At 40.3% G+C, this 20,019-nt stretch overlaps 1 protein-coding gene across 1 annotated transcript; it reads left to right on the plus strand.

The window, feature by feature from the left end:
* The first annotated feature begins 821 nt into the window (after positions 1–821).
* On the plus strand, positions 822–19,786 carry sparc (secreted protein, acidic, cysteine-rich (osteonectin)). The gene is made up of 10 exons (XM_038699590.1): positions 822–955; positions 10,273–10,338; positions 10,610–10,678; positions 12,664–12,751; positions 14,352–14,473; positions 14,963–15,083; positions 17,025–17,158; positions 18,106–18,254; positions 18,670–18,818; positions 19,330–19,786. The coding sequence occupies exons 2-10, from the start codon at positions 10,282–10,284 to the stop codon at positions 19,356–19,358; spliced, it is 918 nt and encodes a 305-aa protein (XP_038555518.1). The 5' UTR covers positions 822–955; positions 10,273–10,281; the 3' UTR covers positions 19,359–19,786.
* Positions 19,787–20,019: the final 233 nt, after the last annotated feature.

Genomic DNA, 20,019 nt, shown 5'->3' on the forward strand with positions numbered 1-20,019 from the left:
CGTAGTGGCACTTCAAGGATAGTCTGCACATTGCCAAAGTCTGTTGGATACATCCTCAAAGTGTCATAGCAATTCATTCAACAGTTGTCTGGAGTCTGGTCAAAAAACTGGACGGACCAACCGCACTGTTTCCCACATATAGACTTTACCTCGGCGGGCCGCCCAGGTATGTTTTGCGACCCATTTTAGCATTTGTAGAGAAACACAAGAGATACGTTACAAGATGCAGACACACTTAATCATGCTTTAGTTGGCACAATATTGTAGGTGGAAAAAGAGATGTTGACAGTGAACTTTTAGTTGCAGATATGTTTAATATCAATCATGCTGAGGCGTAACTACGGTACACTTGCGTATAAAACATTGTTAGTCTTCCAGTAATTGTGAAGTCCTTCATAAACTGAAGCTTTCTGTGTTCAGGCAGCAGGAAACGTCTGCAAGGGTCCATGTGAGGTAAATCCTGTCACCTGCTCACAGCTGTGTGGACGTATGCAGCCCAAATTGAACGACTGAGCAACTGTGCACCAGGACTGTGTCTGCACGTGTGGGTCCATCGGCATTACACCTATTAAAGCACCCGCGAACGGTCACCATGAATAAAATGACTGATTTCTCTGGGTCTGAAGTTTGAACATTGTTGGAAGCATTTGGGATAATGTGGGATAGTACACAACTCAAAAACATCAGCCAGTGGAAAAACTACTAGAACCCCAAAACGACAGGTTCCAGATAAACTATCAGTGGGAGAGTTCACATTAAGCCCCACCTACCAGGGCAGGAAGAGTGAGGGAGGGAGGCTGTAATGGGAGGTTTGGGTGAAAGGAGGGGGGCTGTGTCCTAACTGGGACGTCCCACTGGAAATGTCTTCTGTGTGAACTGCTGTGGCTGTTAGATCGTCCCGGGCCCCGCATACTGCTGACTTCTCTTCTGGTATCCCTGCTCTGCAAAGCTATAGGTAAGAGCTCGGCATCTCTGAACTGTCATTTATCTTCTTACACTGGGCAGGAGTGACTTCAGCGATGTGTAGCTGCTCTGCAGAAGAATAAGATAATATTTTACCCTTCCAGTCTGCAAGATATATGGGGGAAGAGAACGTAGACAATGAGAAGTTAGCAGGAACTTAGTGACACATTTAGGTTTTTGTTCTTTGTGACAGTCTAATCACGCGATAAAACTTTACTTTCATGTTTGAGCAAATGTTTGCTGAAGTTGAACCTTGAAATGCAGATTGTTTTCTCACATTTATTTGCAATAAATCATGTAAAATATGCGGTTTTTCGTTTTATCTATTAACTTACTTTTAAACTTACTTTAAAATGATGGACATCTGGTTTAAAAAGGCTGCTACTGTGGCCTCAATTGTCAGCAAACAATCTCCCTTGTCATTACTGCTGAAACAGCTACAAGGAAAATCACTCCCTGCAGGTAAACAAGCTGTGATTATGAGTGTTCATTCTCTGTGGAGGTATTGTGTGCCACATCGGCACAGGAGGAGGAGGCGGAGGGGGGACTGTGGGTTAAAGCTTGGGTGTGTGGGTGTGTGTGTGTGTGTGTGTGTGTGTGTGTGTGGGGGGGGGGGGGGGTGCTGATATGCCATTAAATTTTTTTTGGCTTTGTCTTATCCTGAGGTTTGATTTTCTACTGTCAAATAATTACTGTTTTGTAAAATGATTAATTTGCTGTCAGAGTTTAGTCTAGATGCAAGATGAAACTGCTGCTGTGTTTTTGTTTTTTTAAGAACTCTGTATAAATGGACTTCTGCAGGGTTTATCGCTCTGAAAAAGTGGTGTGATAATAAAGTGACTAAACAGAAGGAAAGATAGAGGGAGGGAAGTGGAGGAGTGGTGGGGGTGCACGGGATTCCAACAAGCCTAATGGGAGCCTTTCTCCGACAAATATCTCTCCCTCCCTCCCTCTCTCCTTCCCTCCCTCCCTCTGTGACTCCCCCTCTCTGATTACTCTCATGTAGAGGAATGCAGGTTGCCGTGGTAACCGGTAACCAGCTGTTCTAAATGCTCTGTTAGTTAGTTCAGATGCCTTCAAGTGTCTGGACGTCACTCATGCTCACCCACAGGGCGAGGGATTTGCAGAAAGAGGCTGAAGTTCTTGCATACTTTGGGTGATTGTTTGGTCTGGGGCTGTTTTTTTTTATAGTTTGTACGGTGGCCCTTAGTTTCACTGGAGGAAAATCTTAATGCTACAGCAAAAAAATGTGTCAACAATTTTCAACATGACAACACCCCCGTGCACAAACCTAGCTCCATAGATAAATGACTTGACTGGCCTATGAACCCCATGCAGCACCTTCGTGATGAACTGGAACACCAACCGTGAGCCAGACCTGATCACCAACATCCGCGTTGGACCTCACTGATGCTCCAGTGGCTGAATGAGAGCAAATCTCTGCAGTCATGTTCCACCATCTGGCGGAAAGTCTGAAACCAGGGGAGTGGAGGCTGTGATAGCAGCAGATTAGTGTCTCTGTTTTTGCAGTGACACGTGTAGTTATCACAAATGGCATTAGTACGTTTGTCTTAGCAGGGGTTGGGCCGGTTGTTACAGAATGAACTTACACAAGTGTGACACAAGTCTCCACGTACACTGAGAATAAACTTAGACATCTTGTGTTCATTAGTTAAACTTTTTATGCACATTCAACGGTTCTGGATTTTTCAATGTGAGGAAAGGACCTGTTGGCAAGTAAATTACTAATTTGACATTTTTGTGGAAAAACATTTTATAAAATGCCAATTGATGATCTTTCTTTTTTAAGCATCATTGGTATTTAAGTTGTTTTATATACAAAATACATAACAAAATTAACAAATTTTATTCTGTTTCTGCTTCTTCCAATCTTTTATTATTTATGCCACTGTTGAGTAAAATATTCAACGCCATGTTTATTTAAGGTTGCACAGATACATCAAGTGGAAATGTTCTAAAACTAGAATTTGAAGTTGTAATTTCTCAGACTTTCTCCTTTCAAGTTGTTTCAGTCCAATCTGACGCAATAGAGATTCCTCCTGCTCTGAAACCACATTATACTCTCCAATCCTTTCCTCACTCCTCACACTGAATTACACGTTTAAAAGACAGTTTGAGTTGAGGCTGAGTAGACAAACGTTATCACTCTCTTTTGATTGTAAATTAGGTTCTTGTTTTACGCTTTCGTCACACCTGACGAGGATTTTTCCAAGCTGTCTTTGGGAGGACTGAAGGACAATGTGTCTGCATTAGTATGGGTGAGGTGGAGACAGAGCGGCTTTGGACGCCTAATTGTTGAGGTGGCAGGTCTGGAGCAAAGTGGGAGGGGGTGTGTGGGCGTTGGAGCTGAGGATGCTGGGAAATATTGGGCCAGCTTGGCAATCTCTAGAAAAGCACTAATCCCTGGACAGGAAGGAAGGATTGTGCTGCTGTCTGGGCTCGACGTGAAGAAGAAAAACCTGGAGTTTAGTGTCAGCAAAGAGAGACAAAGGCAGACAGAGAAAGACAGGAAGAAAGAGGCAAGGAATAAAAGAATGAAGGGAGAAACAGAAACACAAAGATGATGAGGCTCAAACAAGTGGAGAATGGAAAAAAAAGAGCCGGGGAGAAATAAGCAGGGAGAAATTATGAAAATTAAGAAAACACTAAGGTTTAGAAAAAAGGAGAGACAAATTAGAAGTTCAAGACATAGTCAGACATAATGAGAAGTAAGCAGAAAACAAACATGGAGACAGATAATGGAGTGAAAGCTAGGCAGACAATAAAAAAGATTTAAATAAAATATAGATAAAGGACAAAAAAGAGGAAAGCGAAATCAATGTGTTTAAAGAGAGAGAGAAAAAACAGCTGGAAAATTATTCTTGAGCTGCTTGAATGACTGTTATTAGTGGTTTAAGTGTGTGTGTGTGTGTATATATGTACAGTGTTGTGGTTTATTATTGCATTTTCACTTTGAATTACTGCCACTATTATGAGACTATAATGAAAGTTTTTGCTACACACCGACTTGCTGCCATACCGACCACATAAAGTACGTGGCTTCTGGCCTCTTACAGTGCACAGACAACAAAAAGACTGAGATGGGTCACTGGAAATGACAAAAGCAATCTCAAGCACAGCTTTGCACTGAGAACATCAAAAAAAACGATTTTAGTTCATCTTTTTAGAGAGGCGGAGGTGGTCTGATGAGAGCAAAATCAAGATTTACAAAAGCAGTTACTTATTATTAACAGTAATAACACTAATGTAAAAAGCCACAATGAAAAAGAGAGAGCAAGAAGAAAAGCCAAATGCAATTGGAGCCATAGGAAAGCGAGGGCAAAGCATAATTTTCTTTAGTGGTTCACTGAAAGGCTCAGTTCATTGAATTCAACCCAAACAACAATACAATGTTCGGCTTTTTTAAAGATTTTTCTGGGACACAATACAATTATTTTTGGTCTTAAACCACAGCAGAGAACTTGGAGAGAAGACATGAAAAGAAATGCTAAAGGGAAACTGGCTCAGAGCAGTTTGTTTAAAGTGAAGTGTAATTCTGTGGAAAGCAAGAAACAGAGGATGTGTCCTGGTGAAGGAAAAGGGGGGAAGGTAAAAAGCAGAGTCAAAGAGGTCAGGTGACAAGGAACTCAGGTTACATATATCCTGACTTTCCTCTTCTTGTTTGTGCTCTTTGTGCTGGTGATGGGGATGACCGGTGGTCTCTCTGAAACTACTCTTTGTCCAGGCAACTTAAAGGGGTCCCCCCCCCCCCACACTCTCTAGAGAAAAATTTAATTTGTTCGGTGTCTTATTTCCTGTTGAAGAGGTAGCTCGGATGGAAGGGGCTTGATATTTTAACAAGAAACATCATGCTGTAGTCCCAGTCGCTATAGGTGACATCATAGAGAAGACGTCCATGTTTTGTACAGTCTGCATGCACATTACCTGACTTCATCATCTGTCACTCGTAGTTTATTTATAACACTTTGCTAACTGACCGCAACGGGCTTAGAGAGGCTTTACTGTCAGACTCAAATCTCTTTGCAGGGTTTCTAACATGTGTTTGACCTTTTGCGTTTTTGTTTTGGTCCCCCCAAAAAAAGTCAGCATGGAAGAGCCTTCTTCTTTGTCTTGCTCATATGGACGGATAACATTTCTCCTTTGGGAGCAAAGAGGAAGCTGTCAAAAAATGACTCAACACTGACACCTCTTGTTTTGTCACAATGCTCAACAAGCGTAAAGTTTCAAGTGCAATTGTAACAATTGAGCACTGGGAGACCCCGACTAGCACAGGACCAGTAGCACTTCAGGATGAAAAGTGATTTGAGAGATATTTTTATGTGGCGTTTCTATCACATGTGCTCTTTTTTAGATGTCTGGGAATTGTAATCCAAAAGGTATTTCATGACCTCCACCATTATAGTGCCTTGTCTACAGAACTCAGTATAGACGGAGGAAATCACTGTTTCTTCTCAGAGACTTCACTGAATATTTGCCTCTTCATAGTCCTTTGCATGCCAGTGATGTTTGTCTGCACTGTTTTCTGGCAGACAGGCTGCTACAGGTTGTTTTTCCAGGCCTCCAAACCCGCCTGTTATGTCACAGAGGAGAAGAAGAAAGAATTCCTCTAACTGCTCCCTTTAAAGAGCATCTGAAAAAGAGGCAGAAGCAGAGAGAAAGTGAGGGAGATTTCTGAATTTGCAGCAGTTCCAGTGCAGGTTGTTTACCTCCATATTGAGTTTACACTTGCTTACCTAACTAGCCTCCCAAATTAAATACATTTGAGGAGAAAAAGGGCGCCTTTATGAGCCTGAAGTTCCCCTTTTAGCCTCGGTCCTGTTTGATTATGAGAGCAGCTTTCCAAATAAAATAATTTGCTTTGCTGTTACATCAGTCCTCCTCTTTCCTGCCGAGCAGAGCCGAATGACTCTCTGGCCAAACAGGAATATGTTAAAGACGACATAGGACGGGAACACCGTGTCCCTCCAAATCAAACACTTACCTCACACTTTTTGGAGATGAGACCTTGTTTGATTCCCCCTCTTTGCGATCACATTAAGCTCTCACTCTCAGGCAGACACGCTTCTTATATGTGTGACATAAGTTCTTTTTTCAAAATTTCCTGTCTGCAGAACACCTTGCTTTTTGTTTTGTTTTTATAGCTCAGCTTTTTGAAAAGTACAGAGAAGTTTCCTTGTGTGCAGGTTATTTGGAGACATCACTGTCTGCATCCTCTGCCAGGCGTTCTGTATTTTTCCACATCCAAGTCTGCTTATGTCTTTCTCATCTCTGGACCTTCATGAACAGTGATCACCATTGTAAATGTCTTCCCTTAACTCTGCATTAAGCACCGAAAGATTTGTATTTTCCTTTGACAGGTGGAACAAAACAATGCAACAATAATCATGTTGCTTTTTAGTTTTATTCTCCAGAATGATTCTCCTCTTTAAGTTGTGGAGCATCTCTTGTTTTCCTATCCCCAATGTTCTGCCAGTCTGGAACTAACACTTTCTTCCTTTCTTTTTTCTAACATCTAAGGTACAGACACCCACATCAAAACAGCTGTGCGGATCCGTGGTGTGATTTATTGTCCAGATTACTGTCAGAACTGAGAAAAATCCAAGAAAAACCATGTTAGATGTAGTTAAGATGTTAAGTTGTTTACAGCAAGTGTAGCTAGCACTACTTTTTTGTACACGGTCATTAGAAATTGATTACCTTGATGTGGCGGATCTAACTCTGCATTGTGCCGTGCAGAAGAATAAGACCCCAGTTTCCGTAGTGTACTTGTAGAGAAACAAAACATTCACAGGGTCTCTATTTCATAAATCCTCTAAACACATACCGCCATGGTCTCACTCTAACATCACAAGCTACATGGCAGCCCTGCTACACACATGCCTTGACAAACTTTCCTTTTGATTAACAGACTTATGCATTACAATAAAAATACCATATGTTTACTTTACATTGGTTAAAAGTAACCTCGCACCACATGTAGCAGAAAGCTGGGGCACAAAACAAGTAATTTAGCACAACAGCATCACACTAATGCACTGGAATTAAACGGATGTAAAAAAAATGTGAAAGAATACATGTCAGATACATGCATGATTGATGTAAACTGGGAGGCTTCCTCAAATGGCCATTGTAGTTGTAGTACATGGCTCTCCAGTCACATTCATCTGAGGGTTTCATTTGATGATAAAACTTGCACAAACTTGCTCTCAAGAAAGAATGCTACATCTTGCACAGCTGGATTACGCCACATACAAACACATGAGTCATTTTTGAACATGAAGGAAGGTCAATATAGCTTGGCTGTCCAAGTGCCAGAACGTTCTTGTGTCGCTTCAGGTTCATCAAACAACACATGTCAAAACCCTCCACTGGTGGTTGACTGTATGCAAACGTTACCCTTTTCATCGATTTCAAACATGTTACCCATTCAGATGCTTCATGTCAAGAGGCCCTCCTGCATTTTTTAGGACACCCGGCAACCAGCCAAGTGAAGTGTTCCTCCACCCCCAAAATGTTAAAATTCAGAGCCATGTCGTACATTTCCAATTCCACCATGTCTGAGTTGTTAATTGTAGCACTTTGTTGTAATAACAAAGTAAAAACAGAGAAGATTGGATCGTTTAGTTTTGATTTATTGTTGGTTTAAACCTGCTGCCCTCTTATCCGAGGTGCAGGAATACCAACTGTTCTCAGCCTTCTTTTGTAAAATGTGTTATTCTCCGTTGGTCTTCTGCAGCATTCATATTGTACAAACTGTGTCAGCTCACTTCAGTCTTATTGCCCCGCTAGAGGATTTTCTTTCTCAGCAGAGTAAAAACTCAAAAGAAACAAGAGATACAGTCTGTTGTTGTGAGGCAAATTCCAGTTCTTTCTGATATCAAGCAAAAAAAAAGAAACAACAAAACAAAGGAAATAACAGGGGGGATTTTTTCATCTTTACTGTCGGCCTCCCGAGACACTTACCCTTATATGTCCTTTGATGTCAGGAGGATAGAGATTGTTTCTGGTTGTCTGGGTGAAACAGCTGACTTCACAGCGGTGGAGAGAGAGATAACTAATAGAGAAAGAGGGAGGAAGACCAAGCAATGTCATGCTTCATTATCGAACAATGGAGCCCTTATTTAGTCCTTCAGAAGAGACACGATAGAGGAATAGAATCAGGGATGGAGAAGCGTTTAGAGACCCCAACAATGAATGCTCAGATCAGATGGAGAGGAAGAAAGATAGACAGATAGGGGGCTGATAGGGACTTTGCTCTCACGAAGCGACATGCAGCAAGTTTGTACCTTTTTATATAAAAAATGTTTTTAGTTTTTGAGCTACTTCAATAGTGGACCAAACAGCTGATTGGCACAGCAATCCATAGAACCACAGCACAAGTCTTTAAACTTTGAATATTATCGGCCTTACAAATACAAATACAGTACTGGTCCGGTTTAATAATAATAATAATAATAATACAGAGTTGAGATAGGTTTAGTGGACGGGTAGAGCTGCGTGTCATCAGCATAGCAGTGGAAATGGGTGTTAAATTTACGGAAGATATTGACAAGAGGAAGTAGATAGATGACGAACAGAAGGGGCCCCAGGACAGAGCCCTGGGGAATACCAGTAGTGACTAGAGGTAGCTGTGATTTGAAATGCCTGAGTTGGATGAACTGAGTGTGGCAAAAGAAATAGGATTTAAACCAGTTGATTTAATTTGTAGTAATATTATAAAAAAGTTGTCACCTTTTGTAACATTTTGTTGAGACATTTTGTTTCTTTGTTGAGAATATGTACGATGTGGAGTTACTGTAAATGGCGTGAGAATATGTCGCTCACATGGAAAAGGTTTTCTTACACATGCTGTGATTCTATGGTAGATGTAGAGCAGAACACATGCAACATAGGAAAATCTAATATCACAAGCCTGTAGCTTTTATCCAAATCATCTCATAGTAGTATTATACATAATAGGAGCTGAACATTGCTCCACCAATTCAGTTACCCAGAACCACACATCAGGGTCAGATTCTTACACGTTTGTCTGTTTATAGATGTATGTTTAGGAAAGTTTTATGGAGAGTCATTTTTCCAAACAGAAGCCTGGTGGTTAGATGAAGAGTTAAAGTATACTGCTGTGGTAGTGTACATAAAGACAGGAGCTGTTTACATGCCTGTTTCTATCTAAATGGCAGAAAGATGAGTTGACCCAGGCTGTTACAGTCGTGTTTCTGAAACCTAATTTAGTCCAGTCAGCCACTGTGCTCATTCTGATTTATGCTCCAGAATGAAGAGAAAATCCTGTCAGTGGGCGAAATGATGTTCTGGGAGAGTCTTTTTAACATAAACCCAAACAGCCAGAGACAATTTCGACACAACCTGCCAGTAAACAAAGCAGACAGTGAGGGTTTTGTTCAGGAAACTGAAGAGCTTCCATTAGCCTGCAGAGAGAGTTGTGTTATATGTTGTGTCCAGATGTTCTTGTTATCTATAGAAAGACTGCCGGTCTACATGAGAGTAGGGTTTGTTATTTCTTTTAGACTTAATCAACTCTAATTCAGATTTTTTTACATTCTGGAACTTATTCTACTCATTTTTTTGAGAACATAAAGAAACAAAAATTTAGGGAAAGGAAAAAGTCTACTGCATTTTCAGCAGGCTGCTAAGAAAACTAAATATATTATAAATATTCTTGCAATGTTAGAATGACTACTAGTAGTACTACTCCTACTACCGCTATTACTGCTAATACTACTGAGAAGAGAATGAGTTGCAAAGTGCATAACAAAAGCAAGTACACATCAGTATACATCAGACCGAGTAAAATAAAATGATCAAAATGAAAATATTACATTGATTACATTTCACTGTATTAGTGTTCTCTTTTGTGAGGCTTATAGTCAGACTTGTGTGCTGACATGGTGAGAAGCTACACAGCAGAGCCACATTAAAAAAAAAAAAGATTTCAAATATGAATCAGTATTTCCCACAAAAAAAGGAAAAATATTATAATTCAGAATTGTTTTTTTTTTGTTGACTGGGTTAAACTTACAACCGCTAATGATGTTATATTGGATTTACTATATGCAGACGATGAAAGCTTATCATTAAAAACATTTAATATTGTAATAATTATTCAAATCTAATCACATGAAAGTCACTCCTCCTCTTCAGTTCTGCTCAGGAATAATCTTTTTCAACAGAGCCATCAGGAAAGTAGATATAAGTTTACGTGGCTTTGTTTTTTGTTTTTGTTTTTGTGAATACGGTTGGTTCACCTGTCGCTCTGCTGTGTCTCCACAGACTTTGAAGATGAGGGTGTGGATCGTCTTCGTCCTGTGCCTGGCTGGCCACGCCATGGCTGCTCCTGTAAGTCATACTGTGCGTGTGTGTGTGTGTGTTTGTGTGTGTGTTCTTAATGCAAGTCTGTGAAGATGAAATGTTTGCTTTCCTAAATCCAATTGCTCCCCTGAGTGTATTCTGTGTGTTTGTGTGTGCATGTGTACTATTGTGTGAGTGCACATGTGAGTGAGATCATTGTCTACTTTTGACTTCCTTCACTCAAGTGTTTTTGTTTAAGCACCCACAAGTGTGTGTTCATGCGCAAGAGTTCTAATGGTTTCACATGTGTGTGTCCCAGACTGAGGAAGAGCCTATCGTGGAAGAGCCCATCGTGGAAGAGATGGTAACTGAGGAGCCAGTTGTTGAGGTCAGTCCCCATGTTCACCCTGTATGAAATGTAAATTGAGAAATGAAAAATAATTCTGTTGCAATATATTTGTTGTTGTATACCTTAATTGCATGCACACAGTATTCCTATGCAATCAGGGATTAATACTAACACAGCTCAATTTTTCTTTTACTTCTAAATAAAGCAGATATTCTGGATAAACTGTTGTTTACAACCTGTCTGATCGTCCCACGCTTGTGTTTCTTGCTCTTTGGACTTTGTTTGGATCTTAACAGTTACTTAAAACTTGCATTCATTTAGCTGCCACTTTTATCCAAAGCGACTTACAATTACTATATGTGTCAGAGTTCCAACCCGACACGCCTCTGATGGCTACTAGGTGTCTTGCTCAGGGACACATTGGTGGATGTGTCACAGTGGGAATTGAACCCGGGTCTCTCACACCAAGGGCATGTGTCTTATCTACTGCGCCCTGTTTCATTTATGGTGTTATGCTAATATTTGGTGGAAACTCGGCTCAAATACATTTGCTCTCATTTGAGTTTGATTTGGCGCCTGTGATGTGTTTCCTGAGCAGCTGCTCAGAGAGATGATCTGATCTGTGATGGAGCTTTGGGCTTTCGACACTGCAGCCAAAGAAGTTCAGTGGGATTTATGCATGTGACGCCCACAGCTGAATTACTCATTTGTTCAGCCTCTGAAAGAATCGATCCATCACAGAATAACTGAAAACTAAACGCCTGTCATGGAAAGCATACTGAACAATTGCAAGGAACAAACAGCCCGGTGTGTTTATTGCATTCAGTCAAATTCTGATTCTGCTAACAGAGGCCTCAGAGATTAGATATCTGTCATAATGCCGTGTTTGAAGAGTTCGCTTAGCTTTTTGTCGTTTGGATTTACTTTTTAACCTTCATAACACGATTTGTGAGCAGTGCACCTGAGGAGTTTATTTCTTCCTCAGATTGTTCTTTTTGAATAACTGTTTCATGCCTGAAGAGGTGGAAGTTTGAAATGTAGCTCTGTGGACCTCTCAGATGTTTCTTGGGATTCGCGGTTTCAACTTCCTGATTAAAATAATCTGAACGTTCTAATGTTTAGGAAAACTGCAGCAACTTTTGTTGCAGAGTTGAAAATCCCTGATGTCCGGTTGTTCCACTAAAGCTTAATCTGTTTCTGGTGGAAATCCTACATCGGGATATTTACCAAAATCTAACCAATCTGTTCACCAAATTCTACCCAAATCCACTGGTTTCCTCCGAGGCTTTTGACATCTCTTTCCAGCAAACAGACAAGGCGAAAACATGAAACCCTTTCAGCTCCATCCATGACGTTGCCTTATTAGGAGAGACAAGTCTCTCTTAATTGATTCTAAAAGATAGAGAAAAAAAGATAGAGAAAAAAAGACTTTTCTAACAGAGCACAATGTCTCTCATAACCTGTTGTAAACAATACGAAACTACCAAAATATACCAGTACAAAACCAGTGGAGTGAGTCTTTGTGTGAACTGATTATCGTTTCCTGCTCCAGAGGTCCAGCGGGACCAGAGATCCCACAGCTGTTAATTTTAGCCGTGCATTCAGCTCGCCAGCCGGTCAGGAAACCATTAAGTTTTTTCATGGCTTCACCACATGTGGATCCAGCTGCTTGTTATTGTTGGATATTACAGTCTCTCTGCTCCCAGACTCTGTTTGGCCTTCAGGGAGGAACCTTCTTTAGTGGTGACGTTTAAACCTTTTTTCAGGAAAACCAGGGATATTTAAGCGGTTTGGTTTAAGTGGACATCGTGTAGAAATAGACCTGAAGACTGTTGCACGGAAATCATCTACTAGACCAAATTCAGAAAGTGCATCAAGAAAAAAAAACAAAGAAGCAGGCAGTTTCTTCACTCAGATTTTCGCTTTGATCACTTTGTTCCCCAAATGAGATTAAATTCCCCAGCATGTGACTCATAAAGCTTTGGCTGCTTACAGTCTGACCTCTGACCTCTCATGTCCCCCAGGAGGCCGAGGTGGGGGCCAACCCAGTGCAGATTGAGGTTGGAGAGTTTGATGAGGCCATTGAAGTTGTTGAAGATGTTGTTGCTGAGAGTAAGTTCACAAACACACACAAACTTGTTTTTGTCACTTAGGATAAGATTGCATTGATTTACTGAAATGAATTCCCAGAAGACTTACTCTAAACTAGCCACTACATGCCTAATCTCACCCCTATCTCTAACCAGAAATCAAGCCTTAACGCCAACATTTAATGGTTTATTATGTATGTAAGGATCAGAGTTTTGTTCTCATACTGGTAGTAAGTCCCCACATTGTGACTGTGTGAACATTTCTATATTAAAAAGATTAAAACTTGAATAGAAATTGCTGCAAAATGTATGTCCATTACATTACATCACAATATACACACACATAAGTGTGGCACACATGCATATGTAAATTTGGAGTCACCTGACCTCAAATGAAAAGCTGAAGTCAAACGTTGACATATCCTTTAGTTTGAGAAGTCTCAGTCACTCCACTCCACCTCCTCTGAAAACATTTGACTTTGCTGCATTTCTCTCCTCTGCCCTCCAGCTATAGTATCTGGGTTTGCAATGGTTAGTGACGCCTCAGACTGGCAAATCAAACAGTCGTAATGACAGACTGCCTCATTCTGTGAGGAGAAGGCTGTAATTATGTGTTCCACCCTGCTCGGCCCAGTAACTGAGCCGCAGGCAACGCCAGCGGCACGAAAACAGTCCAACTGTACAAAATGTACAGGGTGAGATATTTAGTTCTGCCTGAGCAGTGCTGGAAGATGTACTCAACTCCTTTACTTCTGTTAAAAGTAACAAATACCAACCACTAATTCACCTGGTGGTATCTACCCATGCAGACAGTTTTAGTTTTATACATTGATATTTTGAGATCTGTCTCCATATCTGCATACATTGGAGTTGAATGGAATTTCTTTTTGGGTATTCAAAGTAACTAAATAACTTCCTAAGAAATTTGATCATCCAACATTAAATTTAATTTTTATAGTGAATGGTTTCTTTGGAAACTAGTAATGTGTAGCTTTTCCATGTCCACCCTCCATCCATCCATATTGGAGATACATTTAGAGGAGAGACAGAAGGAATTCAGTAAGGAAACACGAAAGGACAAAAGGAAGTTTTCTCTTGTTACATTAGATGCTGGGTGGGTAGCAATGGCTATCTCAAAATTAAAGAAAACAAATAATACAACAGCTTGGATTGATCAGAAATGTCTGTGCACATTTTAGCACCATATAAAGCACTATAGTGTCTTTACTAGAGACAGAAACTAAACTACAACACCCTTCTGCTCTGCTACTGTCCAACAGTTTGTGCCTTTAATTTTGACATTTTTCCATGACCTTTGCTGTTTTCCATAGAGCAGCATTTTCAGGACTGTAATTTTCTTTATAACTGAACAGTAGCTAAAGCCAAGCACAAACTCTTTCATGACAGTTTTCTTGTTTATTCAGTCATTTTGTTTATTAATCTTCTAGTACATGGATGCTTTTAATTTGAGTTTTCATTTGGCAAACTGCACTAAAAGACAAAAAAAATATTTGTGTCTGGATTGAGTCATGTCTGTTTAGCCTCAGTTAAATCAGTGTTTCACACAGGAGCTTTTTTTCTGAGAAACAGACTGTAACACTTCTTCCGTGCTTTTTTCACAGATCCCTGCCTGAACCACCACTGCAAGAAGGGCAAAGTTTGCGAGATCGACGAGAGCAACACGCCCATGTGTGTGTGCCAGGATCCCTCCACCTGCCCCGCTGCTGAGGGAGAGTTCGAGCATGTGAGTTTGAAAACAACCAGCCCAACAGTTCTTTAAACTTGTCTTTATTCTTAAACTGGTAACTCATCACCAAGGATAGGTCCAATTTGTCTGGCAGAACAGATTTTGAAGGTACTTGGTGACGGGTCAGGCCTTGAGACTAACGGTGATATAAATACATTTTGGCCACCACTTGGCCACTGTGTTTAGCCACGAATATATCTCCTTTCTTGGACTAACACTTATCTATTCATCTCTGCCTGAACAGATGTTCAACCAGAACTTTTTACAAAATGAATAAGTGATAACAGAATTCCAGAAAACAATGATTAAATGATTAAAGTAGTCACAAAGCAGAGACACTAATCTCTTTGTTAGGAGTTTGGTTCTCTAAGGATCTAAATATGTAGCCATAACATTATGATTTGTTTTGAATGCAGCCATTTCTGAATCATCAAGTCATCAAGCTCAGAGCTGAGAGAAGTCATCTGTCTGTGTTTTCTTTTTCAGGTTTGCGGCACTGACAACAAGACCTACGACACCTCTTGCCACTTCTTTGCCACCAAGTGCACCCTGGAGGGAACCAAGAAGGGCCACAAGCTGCACCTTGACTACATCGGATCCTGCAAATGTGAGCCCTCACGCACTCTGATTCAACATATCTAGCTCTTGCAGAGAACAAACTTACAGTACAGTCAGTCAGTGAGGACAATGGGAATTAAACCACTAATCCCCTCCAGTATTTGGGAGCTATTGTTACGGCTTTGAAAGGCTTTGAAACAACAAAAAGCTAATTAAATAGATAGAAAATCAACGACCCCAAAACACTGACATATAATAATAATCATTTGACTGACGCTTTTATCCAACACAGCTTACTTACAATTGCTATGTCAGAGGTTGCACGCTTCTGGAGCAATTAGGAGTAAAGTGTTTTGCTTCGGGACACATTGCGAATGTGTTGCCCACATCGTTGTTTGTTGTTAAGGCAATATGATGGAGAGCCAAATACTTACTTCTGCCTTTAAAATCTTCTTCAAGATAAATTAAAGGTGGGTTAAGCAATTCTAATCCAATCCAAGCCTTTTGTCAAATTCAGCTAATCTGTCTTCACTGTACAGCTGTTTGTTCTGTGTGTGTGGTGAGTTTGTATACTCTGTAAATAGGAAACAAAGTGGTCCCCCAACCCGCCACGCAACACTATTCCAGCCGTGATTTGTGTGTCACTAGTGTTAAATGACTTGCCCACCGACATTCAGCTTCCTTTCTAGTTGGCTAAGACATGCTGTTGTTGTGATGTTAGCTATAGAACCGTCTCATCCTCTCTGCACGTTAGCTTTGCAGCAGCAACTGTGCTGTTTGCTAACCCACAGCGTAGCTAGCGTTTGTTGTGGAATTGGATTTCTCCAGAATCACATTATCCATCTTTAACCACTTTGGCTAGAATTTGTATCTCTTTATCTGTGGTTGCAGTTTATGAATTTTCTTCCGTGTTTTGTTTTGCCATCATGTGGTTTCTGTTGTTGATCTGTTTCTGTTTGCTACTGTGGGATCTGGTTTATCTTATGTTCCTGAGTATTTTGTGGTCCTACTAATCTGATTGATAAGCTAAGAAGCCGAAGCTCAGATGTCCCTGTGTACAGTTAGCGTTCACTGTCTTGCATCTCGGTGTTGCTGTGATGGATGGGCAGATCAGACGTCTGGCCTGCAGGCTGCAGCTCAGCGTTGTGGAGGATCTGTGCAGACACGCTGGCTGCATTTCTTCCGCTGCTGAAACTGAAACATGACACATGCACACACACAAACATTGTGAGGAGATGACTCAGGGCTGAATGGTTCAAATGGAGATCAAGGTGTGGTTCAGTAAATCAGAATAAAACGTGATGCAGGTTGTGATTTTGGGATAGTTGAGAATGAAATGGTGGATATTTAGATGCTGATTCTTTTTTTGCTGTTAAATTTTCATCGCACTTTTGGTTTAAGAAAGTAAGTAAAGTTCATTGTGCAGTGAGTCTACTAGTCCTTGGGTGGGAATTTTACATAATGTATGTCCATGTATCTGAATTTCAATAAATGGTAATAACAACGATATGTTTAGAGATCAGTTAAAACAACAATATTATGTTGATAAAGTCAATAACAAAAAAGTAACATTTGAATGAAAGTTTTATTGAGATATTTCTGAATGAACAAGAGGTCAGTTTGTCTTTTTGACTTCGAAATTCTTCTTTCTTTTAAATATAACTTAATTTATTCCAACTCATGTAACAATATAATGTTCACAAGAATCATTAAATGTCTTTTAAAAAAGAATGCAAGTTTTGATGTGGTTAAAGCTTTTCAGTTTGCCTCAGCTGTTTTCAAAAGCACACCTCAATTAAATTATGAATCAAACAAACAAAGTAATGCTCCTACTCCACCTGTCAACTGCAGTGTCAGCAATGTCACGATTCCATTTTAGAAATTTCTCTTCTCTTCACAAAGTGCCTAAGCGAAGTCAGGGCTTGATGTTGAATTTATTGCATAATACGCATCTGCTTTTGTTCATGCTGACAGTGTTTTCTCTCTGCAGTCATCGAGCCCTGCCTGGACACTGAGCTCACCGAGTTCCCCCTGCGTATGAGGGACTGGCTGAAGAACGTTCTGGTGACCCTGTACGAGCGCGATGAGGACAACAACCTGCTGACCGAGAAGCAGAAGCTCAGGGTGAGGAGTCATTTTGGTAAAGAGAGATTCAGGGGATACTTCTCTGTCCAGGCGTTTCGTTGGTGCCACTGTTGAATGTTCAAGTGTAGGGGCTTATTTAAATTTTTTCGGTGTAAGATGTAACCTGTTGATTGTTGTAGGTGGATGTGTTGGATATATTATCAGGCCTTGGCAAACATTTTATAGGATGAATAATGATCCATTTAGCTCACAGCACAAACATACAAAGAGTGTTTAAAGTAAGCATTTAATGTCCTCTGTCAGACACTAAACTTAAAGGGTCTGAAAGTTGCCAAACAGTCAGCAAGAATTCACAAGCTACCTTTTATAGGCATGAGAATCACATTTACATAGAGGAGAGTCACATTAAACACAGAGGGTTTGCTTCCAAGGTTCTTTAAAAGAGAAATGCCTCAAATATTGAGAGATATTGCTACCAATGGTGAAGGGTAAAGCTTGTTCACTGGTGCACTACACAATGTTTTATGGCATGTGTTTAAAACTTCGCTCATAAAGAACAAACTCTAATCCAAACAGTTTAAAAATGTAATTCATTCAGACTGTTAGGTCAGACTGAAACGCACCTAAATACCAGAGAGAAGTTTTAGATCCACTCTACTAGCTTTCATGCTCCTCATCACTCTGCACCGATGAGAGCTGATTTGACTTCTGTAGATCATTGAGAATAGTTTTACTTTCACAAACAAGCTTTTGATTCACAATATGACAAGAGCGGTAGTTTCAGGATGCAGACCAAAGTGTGCTGTACTGCAAACTGTCCAGAGCTTTTAGATGAATCTAATCACTAAAGTGCTAATTAGACTGATTATTAGATTTGCAGCACATATTTTCAACAATCGACATCTAAACCACACAATAAGCTTATTAGGGGTCATATAAGCAGTTTATTTTTTGGTAATGTGGATTGTGTCTGTCCGATCCTTCAGGTGAAGAAGATCTATGAGAATGAGAAGAGGCTGCAGGCTGGCGATCACTCTCTGGACCTGCTGGCTCACGACTTCGAGAAGAACTACAACATGTACATCTTCCCAGTCCACTGGCAGTTCGGCCAGCTTGACCAGCACCCCAACGACGGGTACGTAGGAGACCAAAAGGAGTAGTTTTATATCCAATCAGACTTCCGCAGCTATCTCTCATAGATGGAAAAAATGAGGAGCTCTCTTGGACAAACCTCAGCCTCTGACGTGTGGCACATGTAAGGTCCTGCAAACTGAAATATCTGTGTTGCTCAGGCAGTGGTTGAGCTTCTGGCAGACTGAGAGCTGACTGGTTTCCAGTGTGGATGATGAATGATGAACTCATGCCATACTGATGGATCAAACAGTTGCTGCTGTTCACTTTACAACTAGTTATTCTAAAAAATGATGATGTGGCTGCTAGACTCTACATGCACCAGCAAGAACCTAAACTAAGACACACAGACATTGACAGAATCATACCGTGAAAGTTTTCCCATAATGAATCTTGTTCTTGTGTCTGTACGCCACCAGATACCTGACCCACACAGAGCTCTCCCCACTGCGCGCCCCTCTCATTCCCATGGAGCATTGCACCACCCGCTTCTTCGAGCAGTGTGACGCTGACAACGACAAATACATCGCCCTGGAGGAGTGGGCCGGCTGCTTCGGCATCAAGGAGCGTGAGTATTGACTGTGTGCCTGAATGTGATCACCAAACAACAAAAATAATGATCTTAAATTAAGCTTATCACGATGCTTACTGTAGCTTTAACGAGGTTTAGCTGCGGGAAATGAAAGAGACCCTTTTTATTGACCTTTTATTTAAACTGCCCAAAGGTGACATCTTGAAATTTCTGGTTTTGTCCAACCCCCAAAGATCTTTCAATTTATTTAATTTCAATAATAGAAAACAAAGAAAAGCAGCATTTTTCTTAAGTTTACCTAAGAAATATCATATTTTGTCTTTGCATATGCTTAAAATATTTGTTGTTAATATTTGAAAACCTGTCACTTACATCCAAAAGAAGAAACGCTGCTACAACACTCTAATTTTTGTGGTTTTGTATTGTATTGTTAAGCACTGTTCTCCTTACACATTCATTTATTTGATATTTTGTTATGATCACTGTTGCCACGTGGGTCAGGATGTTAACATGTGCTGATGGATGTTTTGTGTCTTTGTGTTTGCAGAGGACGTGGACAACGACCTCATCATCTAAGCTCCTCTGAGCAGCAGCAGTATGACAACCCCTAGTCGCTACTAACGGGACAAGGTGCTGATCCCTAAGTTAAAATAAATCACAGTAACGGTGCTAATTGCTAATTATTTTCTATTTTGTTTTTCCAGTAATGACCTTTTCTACCGATACCACTAAAAAAAAAAAGATTACAAAAGAGAAATGTGCATAGTCTGTACTAACCATCACAAATTCATGCGACTTTGAATTCTCTTGTTTGTTGAACCCAGTAGAGAAAACTAAAGACCTCTGATGTAAATGTATGTTGTTGACAATATTATATATGCTATGATTTGTGCAGGGTTTTAATTGGAGATCAATTTGAAACAGTATCTTGAGGAGACAAAACTGTAAAGTCAAAAATAAAGTTTCTAAATAAATGCTCCCTCTGCTTGCTTTCTACAAACCAACTATTTAGTTTTTGCACTCTTTTGGTGGTGGACTCATTTTGTGTTTGTTTGGTTTTTTTTGGTTTTCGATCTTTTGACTACTGCTTTAAGAGCTGTTCAGTTTTATTTTCCATACAGCTTCCGTGTCCCGTGTACTGATATTTGAAACAATAAAGAGGATATATTGTTTGGAGATTTAATGAGGGAAAAATCTCGCAGGCTGAGAGTTTTTCTCACAATTAACATGTTTCTAC

This window comes from Micropterus salmoides, unplaced genomic scaffold (genome assembly GCF_014851395.1).
Source record: "Micropterus salmoides isolate LMB-PRFRI ecotype aquatic unplaced genomic scaffold, ASM1485139v1 Ms_hic_scaffold_5, whole genome shotgun sequence".
Classification (NCBI taxonomy): domain Eukaryota; kingdom Metazoa; phylum Chordata; class Actinopteri; order Centrarchiformes; family Centrarchidae; genus Micropterus; species Micropterus salmoides.